The sequence below is a fragment of the Macrobrachium nipponense genome, chromosome 10, assembly GCF_015104395.2.
Source record: "Macrobrachium nipponense isolate FS-2020 chromosome 10, ASM1510439v2, whole genome shotgun sequence".
NCBI classification, from domain to species: Eukaryota; Metazoa; Arthropoda; class Malacostraca; order Decapoda; family Palaemonidae; genus Macrobrachium; species Macrobrachium nipponense.
In genome coordinates this window covers 28,262,729-28,272,728 of record NC_087204.1, presented here as the reverse complement: position 1 = coordinate 28,272,728, position 10,000 = coordinate 28,262,729, and the positions used below count along the sequence as shown (strand labels likewise).

Here is a 10,000-nt window from a genome sequence, read left to right as displayed (position 1 = left end):
TGTATATAAATATATATGCATATATATATACATATATATATGAATATATGTACATATATATAAGCGTATGTATATATTATAATATAATAATCATATAAAAATAATTATATATATAGATATATATATATATATATATTTATCATATATACATATATATAAAATATACACGTATATGAAGCCTTAATCATACTTTAGTATAGGCGAAATATGTTAGAATGCGACGAGAATTAAAGTCATACATGATTCACTATTAAGTATATAATTTTTTTCCATTCATATGAACAAAATGACGCTTTAAAACAAAATTTAAATTAACAACAGCCAAAAAAGCCCGACACTCATTAAAAGAGCAAGAATACATTTCTTGCCTTCTCATCAGCAGTAAAAAAAAAAGATGTCGCCAGTCAAAAGAAACATCAATTGACGTCAGCAATGGACGTCACTTTCGCTTGCGTGCGTATGAACGCCCCCCCCCCCCCCCCCCCCCACCCCCCCCCCCCCCCCCCCCGCCCCGCCAATGGTCATTAGAAAATATTTCCCGTGCGCAAGACTTCTGGAGGGCGTATTAAAGTAGTTGTGCTCTGCTCGTTACACTCCATTAAGCTGGGATTATCCGCAAATAACCATTCTTTTTTATTTTCATCAAACTGACCAGTTTCACAGACGAAGTATGTATGTATGATAGGTATATATATATATATATATATATATATATATGATATACACACACCACACACACATATATATATATATATACTAATAATATACACACACACACACAGATATATATATATTATATATATATATATATACACACACACACATATATATATATATATATATATTATATATAATATATATATATATATAGTATATATATATATATATATATAAAGATATATATATATATATATATATATATATATATATATACATACACTACATACATACATAGTATGCACGCATGTATATATGCATATATGTATCTATATGTATATATCTATGTACATTATATAGTATAATATATTTATTACATACATCGAGCTACAAATGTCCGTTAATATCTAATTCACTCTACCTTGGAATTAATATATTTTTAGATATGCTTAACCGAAGGGGAATTTTATTAGGTGATAATAGAATTGTCGGCGCCTAGGCGCGAACCCAGGACGTCATACAAATCCAGGAACATCAGTGAAGCTTTTACCCACTCCACCACCTAATAACATTCCCCTTCGGTTAAGCATATATGAAAATATATTAATTCCGAGGTAGAGTGACTTAGATATTAAAGGACATTTGTAGCTCGATGTATGTATATGAATCACGGTAATGTGATATGACTTATATTAATGGCTACGTGCTGTCATAAGCACTACAACACTACCGAGGTCGAGGTGGGTTAATGCTAGCTCTAAATCAGCGAATACCTGAGCGCGAAAGGTATTTGAGGGTGAGAGACGGCATTAACTTATAGCCTCTTTGCGGGTGGTGGAGTGGGTAAAAGCTTCACTGATGTTCCTGGATTTGTATGGCGTCCTGGGTTCGCGTCTGGGCGCCGACAATTCTATTATCGCCTAATAAAATTCCCCTTCGGTTAAGCATATATGAAAATATATTAATTCCGAGGTAGAGTGAATTAGATATTAAAGGACATTTGTAGCTCAACGTATGTATATGAATCACGGTAATGTGATATGACTTATATATATTACATACATTATATATACATATACACACACATATGTAGCCTATATATATATATATATATATATATATATATATATATCTATGAATTAACTTGATCACGAAGTATATAAAACGTGATGCTATGTATAAATAAAGGTTTTTGCCACGAAGGAAAAAAAATGAAAAACCGCGGAGGATAGCCAAGGCAACTTTCGGTCTAGTTTCGACCGAACCTTTACCAGGCACAACTGATCTTACAGAGGAATAACATAGTCCAAGTAGGGTTAATATCCAAACTGACACTACAAGATTAGCAATAAGGTCGATTTCACTCTACAGAAACGAGGAAACGCCTGAGGGCAGTATAAGCGAATTTTTAGGCTGCCACAACTTGGAGGATACACACACGGTCAACAGAAGATTCATCCAGAAAACAATACATTTTGAAAAAAACAAGGAGGCATATAACTTATTTACCATGAAATTTACGAAAATGTTCCCTAAAAAAATTATTAATGAAAAGACGAAAAAAAAATATATAAATATATCGAGCAAGAGAGAGAGGAGAGAGAATATCTTGCTCGATATTCTCTCTCCCTCTCTCTCTTGCTCGATATATTTATATATTTTTTTTTTCGTCTTTTCATTAATAACATTTTCGTAAATTTCATGGTAATAAGTTGTATATGCCTCCTTGTTTTTTTTCAAAATGTATTGTTTTCTGGATGAATCTTCTGTTGACCGTGTGTGTATCCTCCAAGTTGTGGCAGCCTAAAAATTCGCTTATACTGCCCTCAGGCGTTTCCTCGTTTCTGTAGAGTGAAATCGACCTTATTGCTAATCTTGTAGTGTCAGTTTGGATATTAACCCTACTTGGACTATGTTTTTTTCCTCTGTAAGATCAGTTGTGCCTGAGTAAAGGGTCGAATTAGACCGAAAGTGCTTGGCTATCTCGCTTTTTCATTTTTTTCCTACGTGCAAAAACCTTCTTTATATATATATATATATATATATATATATATATTATATATATATATATATATAAAGAGAGAGAGAGAGAGAGAGAGGCATGTGTACTTATGTGCATGTAAGCTTGCGTGTGCATGTATGGATCAGCTTGTGATCCAAGCATAAGACAAACTAGAGGCCAGGGCTACTCCAAACGGTGACATTCTTCTCTTCGAGCAATACAAACAATTAGTTGCATAAGACAACGATGAAAAAAAATACAAACGATGTATCTCTCTCTCTCTCTCTCTCTCTCTCTCTCTCTCTCTCTCTCTCTCTCTCTCTCTCTCTCTCTCTCTTTTCTTGCCCCCTCCTCCTCTCAGACGGCCTTGACATTCCAGGCAGGCTACCCATTCTCACATCTATACCCAGAAGATATTGTCATTCTCATGTTGCACAGTTCATGGACTTTTGTCTTTCTTATTGCCAGGATTCGAAACATGTATTCCCATTCCCGTTTTCGATGAGTTTTAGACTCGTCTAATCCTTAAGAATCAGGTCTATTGCTTCCTTTGAGATTAAGGCACCCTTTTCCCCATCTCTGTCGAACCAGGGCAGGATAAGGGCCTCAGGAATTGTACCACAGGCCTCTACACTAAAAAAAAAAAAAAAAAAGAATGCCGCATGATAATACATAGTTATGACCATTAACAAGTAGAACCTAGTCGACCATCGTATCGTGTCAATGTAAACTACTTGGGAGACAAGATTCTGATCTTGCAAAGGTGGGTCAGATTAAGTTTGTTTTTTGAAAGCCCAGTTTCTTACTCCGTAATAAGACGTCCCCAAAAACGATAGTTTTGTCAAGAGAGGATCTACGCATTTTCTGCGTCAATTTCTCTCTTTCCCTTATCCTGCCCTGGGTTCCTTAATCTCAAAGGAAGCAATAGACCTGATTCTTAAGGATTAGACGAGTCTAAAACTCATCGAAAACGGGAATGGGAATACAAGTTTCGAATCCTGCCAATGAGAAAGACAAAAGTCCATGAACTGTGCAACATGAGAATGACAATATCTTCTGGGTAGATGTTGATAAATTCGTTATGTTCACTGAGAGAGATACCTTATTTCTCTCTAATGATTCAGAAGTTTAAGCGAAGATGCAATGCATTTCAACCTTAAGTACAATTCTCCTTGAATATTAATAATTTACTTACATTTCTCTTTCATTTATTTATTTGTTTGTTTATCTGTTTTATCTAAAAACATCTTCTGAATGAACATCATACTCTTTGGAAGCATGGATTTCAAGTCAATGGCTCCTATGGGCTTGTTCCATTTGAATAATAATAATAATAATAAAAATAATGATAATAATAATAATATTGTATCAAACGACGAATAACATACTATCGCACTGGAAAGAGAAATTCTAAGATGTCGCAAGACAGCGAAAATAATATACGCAAAAAATAAAATAATAATAATAATATGATAAAAAAAAACCGAAAGGGAATATCAGTGAATGTTGATATGTTGCAACTATAATATACAAAGGAAGACTTATAATATGACTTCCCCCCCTTCCCTCCCCCCTTCCCTCCCTCTTGAATTGGCGTGGCGATGATTACCGCCGTCCGTCCGTCTCACACGGTCACTTTTTTAAGTGGATTCGCCGGAAATGAAAGGGTATTTAAAGTAGAAACATAAGTACTTGGGTGAGGCAAGAGTACTTGCACCATTGCGTGATTATTTATGCTCTAGTCGAAGTCATAACTTATAATAATATTATATATATATATATATATATATATATATATATATAGACATATCTACATATACTGAAATTTCGGTCTAGTCAGTACATAAGAGGATTGACCACCGAGAAATATCTAGCACCATCGTCGCAAAGGTCCTTCAACAATCATGGGTTAACACAACCCAAAAATTTGCTGATAACTAATATAAATATATATATATATATATATATATATATATATATATATATATATATATATATATATATATATATAATATATATATATGTGTGTGTGTGTGCGTGTGTACAACTATTCCTTGGAGAGAGAGAGAGAGAGAGAGAGAGAGAGAGAGAAAGTGTGTTTACTGTCTCTCAGCAAAAGTTCGAGTCACACGAAACAAAAGCAGGTTGTGTGCGCGCAATAACCACATCAATTTAAATGTTTGAAACACGAGCACTTCCTGAACAATAGAGTCATATTTATATTCAAGAACGCACTGAGACATTTTCTTCCGCGATGTTGACAATTAATCCTTCGTCTCTAGACAATGTGCAGTCACTTGGAATACCCTGATCAACTCACGTTTTACTACGGAGTAAGAGCCCGTGTTCTTATGACGGGGTAATAACAGCAATAACTACGTTATGTCCAAATGGTTCAAACTTTTCCTTTAGCTTAATCTAATTTAGATAACGAAGGTAAGCTTTGAGAATTTTATATTTTCAAAGTTGTTCCGAGACACCCAACGCTCAAAGAGAGAAGAGAAGATGCGTCTATAAATCTGCAGTAATAGATGTCATAGACGCATGTTAGCAACTTATCGCACACGCATCGAAACATGTTGAATACAAATCAACTAGTTATTGGTACTACTACTAACTAGTGTTTTATACGATTAGCCAGGGCTGGATAATGATTCGTTCTCCATTTACAGTCGATGACTTGTTGGCAATCAATTTGCAAGATGTATGCGACAAGTTTTCAAAACGTTGATGACACGTTCTACTCAAGGTATATAATAAACCTTGGTTCTACCGGGATGTGGACGAGCTGGCCACATAAAGAAGCGAGTGGGCCTACCCCAACCTTTCCCCATTTCCTTTTTCCAGTTTCTGACATGTAATCGCCTTCTTATCCAAGTTAGGCAACAGACCTCCTGCTCTACTCTGGCTATTAAGCCTCACTAAAGGGAGGGGACCCCAGAAACAGCTCAGGGGGGTGAATGGAGACATGTTCTTCGGCAGGAATTCTCCGGCGCTGTGATTGAAACAGGCCTCGGGGAGGAGTTGGCGAAGGAAAGCAGTTTCAAGGGCGGATCCTAGGAGGTCAAGAAGTAAATAAATGACTTGGCGTCACTCCGAACTGGCGGAATGGGCAATCAGCTGACCGCACACTCCCTTCCAGCGATACGACGTCGGTTGCATCATCACTTGGAAGGTTCGGCCGATTTTTGAAAATATGCAGGAAACGATGATCATATTCTCTCGCCTCTACTTGTGCTCGGTTTTTCGTCATTTTCGTCTTAAAAGTAAACTGCTATTTTAGGCAGTGAAGTAGTTCTGAATGCAGTTGCAAAGCCAGGGGGCAGACGTATCGGCGTTTTATGAGGTTGCCTCATGAGGAACTGACTGAGACTAGGGCAGTATTTTTAGTTTTCTTCATAAAGTTTAGACTCATATGTAACAATGGCCTATATATTTGCTCGTACTTTATTTCTCAAATGTGTGCATATATATATTCTCAAGTACGTGTTCCTTCGTGCTACATTATACACACATATATATATATATGATATATATATATATATATATATATATATATATATATATATAATTCGAGCTACAAACGTCCTTTAATATCTAATTCGCTCTACCTCGGAATTAATATATTTTCATATATGTAAACCAAAGGGGAATTTTTTAGTTGATAATAACTTCTTCCTCACGTGGGTTCGAACCACCGCCCAGAGAAGAAATCAGGATTTCAGTGATCTTATCGATTCGGCTAACAAGTGAGGTTGTAACATTATAACCGGGGGGGACTCCGGGGGACCCCTATAAAAATCCACCGTCGAACTCGGGTATTCGTAATTAGAATCGATATCCAACCATGTTAACCATATACCATGTTAACAAATTCGAACGTTTGCTGCACGTAGCCATAATGTGAATAATTATCACATCACCGTGATTCATATTAATAAATTATTCGAGCTATTATCAAGTAAAAAATTCCCCTCCGGTTTAGCTATATGAAAATATATTAATTCCGAGGTAGAGCGAATAAGATATTAAAGGACATTTGTAGCTCGAATAATTTATATGAATCACGGTGATGTGATAATTATATATATATATATATATATATATATATATATATATATATATATTTATATATATGTATAATGCAAATTGTACTAGTAAGTCCGTCGCAGTCGTAAACTTAACTTTTATACCTTAGTGATGACAAGACAAACTTTTTCCTAATTGTCCAGCATGGCGCGCCATCGAACATCAAATTTGAAAATTTTGGAATTCGTCTTGCGAAGCCAGCTTTATCTTCGTGTAGACTGTAGATGATTAACACCGCCAGGCCCGGCGGAAATGCGTCACGAAGTAAAAGCAAAGGACTGTATGACGTCCAAGGTCCTTCATCTACAAAGCCCCCTCGATATTAAAATATGTCAGTGCAAGTCACCGCCATGCAAAAACATTTAGAACGCAACCCAATCCTTTCTACTACTTTTTACGGATCTAGAAAACGCTCCTGGCAGGAAAAATCATTGCGTATGGGAATATCTCTAAATCAAAGCAATTTATTTCTTAAAAATAACTATCGCTTTAAAAATCATATAATATAATCCAGAAGGATTAAAACACTTCTGTTTGGAAACTACAAAGCTCCATGGAAATAAAGAAAATGCGCGAATCAAATTATTTTCATACATATATCAAGAATGCAACAACACTAATTGTACTACTTTTTGTGGAACTAAAACGACAACAATAACATACAATATTTTTGTGGAACTACAATATACAAAGTATAAATGAAAATGAATTCTGTACACGTCCAATACTCTAATGACATTAATTCCATAAATATGAAACATTTCCTTAAAAACTTATGCATATAAATATAGTTAACTTGTGGGAAATAATAAAGACCAATAATAATGGAGGTATCATGATATCGCATCAAAACGGCCGTTCCTCTTATCATTCCTACGGTTCCAAATATCAACAATAATAATAATAATAATAATAATAAATAATAATAATAATAATAATAATAATATAATAATAATAATAATAAAAAGACTACAAATAAGTCGAGTGCATTTACATTAACAAACTAAAAATATTATGACTCCAAATAACAATTCACAATTGACGAATTCTCATCGAAGGAAACCGCTTGCCAATGAAGATGATGGTGAAGAAGAAGAAGCAAAAGAAAAATAAGAAGATGAAAGAGGACGAGGAAGACGAAGGCGATAAAGAATAGAAATGGATGAACAGAAAAAATGGATGGGGGAAGGATGTCCTCTCTGTTGGTTGTCACAAGTCCAGAGGTTGATAACAGAAACAATGGGTATGCCATATATTCAATGTATCAGTCTACTTTCAAAATCAACAATTATGTGATGGCTGATATCAAAGTTTCGAAGACCATGGACAGCACCCTGTGGAACACCAGACAGGAATAAACACATTTAATAAATTTCGATTGTCAGTGACTTGAACTGTGAATGAGATCGATTATGCAGCCACCAGCGTCTCAGATACTATATTATATATATATATATATATATATATATATATATATATATATATATATATATATGCTTAAAAGTCACAGTAGATGCACGTGACTTCATTAAATAAGCGAATACACAGGAAAATGATAGTCAGAAATCCAAGCGCTTTCGTCTTTACTAAGACATTGTCAAGGAACGAATGAAATACAGTCGGAGAGAAAATCAGGTAAACAACAAGATCAAGAATACCAGATGGTTAATTGTCAAAAGGGTAAAAATTAAAGAGATAATCCAGGATTATCGGATATCACACGGCCACAAACCTAAACATAGATTTAACCCTAACAGAACCTAACAAAACATGTAAAAACTGAATATATTAATTTTCTTGCTTATATTGGTGTACTCTTGTGCATGTGTACGGGTAAACTAGGACAAATACGGACATCTTTGGGCCCACATCCAATAAAAGCCAAAAGGCATTGCATCCTAAAATAAACACGAGAAATGAAGTGAAATTGATTAGCAGAACATGACAGCAAACTCCAAACGATTCTTACACTGAAGCCTAATTTTTTTTTTCTTCAGAGGCAGCAGAAATTACAGGAAACTGACTTTTGGAGATTGCAGTTTGCAATCATACTATAATTTATTTTTTTAACAGGAACAGAACTATAATATTTACACGATACAGAGAGAGAGAGAGAGAGAGAGAGAGAGAGAGAGAGAGAGAGAGAGAGAGATACTAATCCGTATCATCTCAATTAGAAAGGATAAGACCAATCTAAAATTAACCTAAATATTTGCTGTTAAGCAACAAGATTTCACATCTCTATTCACTGAGAAGAAAGATCTCAATCTCTGTTTGTTAAATTTATTTTTATTAATTTATTAATTCATATATTTCCTCAGAACGATGAAGACACAGGCGATGCTGCTACTTCTGACGGGGATGATCATGGTGACCTCATCCCTTCCGGCAGCCTCACCCGTCTTGTTCAACTGGTTGGACTTCAGGACTTCGGCGATGTGCTGCGGAGGAAGACTCTTGAACTGTTGCCAGAACCCAAACATTCATGGATACTACGTGATACCCGGTATGGTTTGCACCGAGGAGTCACTTTTGTGCATGCTTGTACTGTTAGGTCAGCTGTTGCATACCGCATAATCTACATTTAACGATGGAGATCTGAGGGGTGGGGGCGGGGGCTGTGGATATGTATGTTTGTGTACGTGTGTATGAACGCTCTCTCTCTCTCTCTCTCTCTCTCTCTCTTACGTATGTATACCTCTTTATTTTCTCCATGTACAAGCATTCAATACTGCGATAGCTTGCTTAAAGTGATAAACGAACTTTTGACTTGCTTCTTGTAATAATAATAATAATAATAAATCTTTGAACCATTGTAGTCCCAAAGAACAATAAACACTTCTTTGACATTTGTTGTTCAGAGTATGGAGTTTACTTCAAGAAATACCTTCATCATTAATATGATTGTCCGTGTATCTTAATTTGATAGTTTTCCATATCTACTATTCATCCTTCCTTCTTTAACAGACAGCTGTCTTTCTCTGTATCCTTGGAATTCTGAGTTTGGATGCCCGTACGGTCTACCTTTTCGATGAAAAAAAATCTCACAATAACAGAATTTAACAGAGAAAAACTTTCGAAATGACCATAAAAGATAATTGCCGTTTTCTGTGAACCAAAACAAAGCTATAGAAAACGTGACTTGCCCCGGGACTGAAAATCTTACATCACAGGTACTTATTACAATAGTGTCGTGTCAACAAGAATCGTAGCAACAGAGAGAGAGAGAGAGAGAGAGAGAGAGAGAGAAAA

At 35.4% G+C, this 10,000-nt stretch overlaps 1 protein-coding gene across 1 annotated transcript in view; it reads left to right on the top strand.

The window, feature by feature from the left end:
- Window positions 1–10,000, top strand: part of LOC135223517 (uncharacterized) — a 15,913-nt gene that overhangs the window by 994 nt on the left and 4,919 nt on the right. Inside the window, exon 2 of the mRNA XM_064261969.1 lies at window positions 9,070–9,254. Coding sequence (XP_064118039.1) covers window positions 9,074–9,254 — 181 coding nt within the window. The 5' untranslated portion in view covers window positions 9,070–9,073. The remainder of the gene's footprint in view (window positions 1–9,069; window positions 9,255–10,000) is intronic.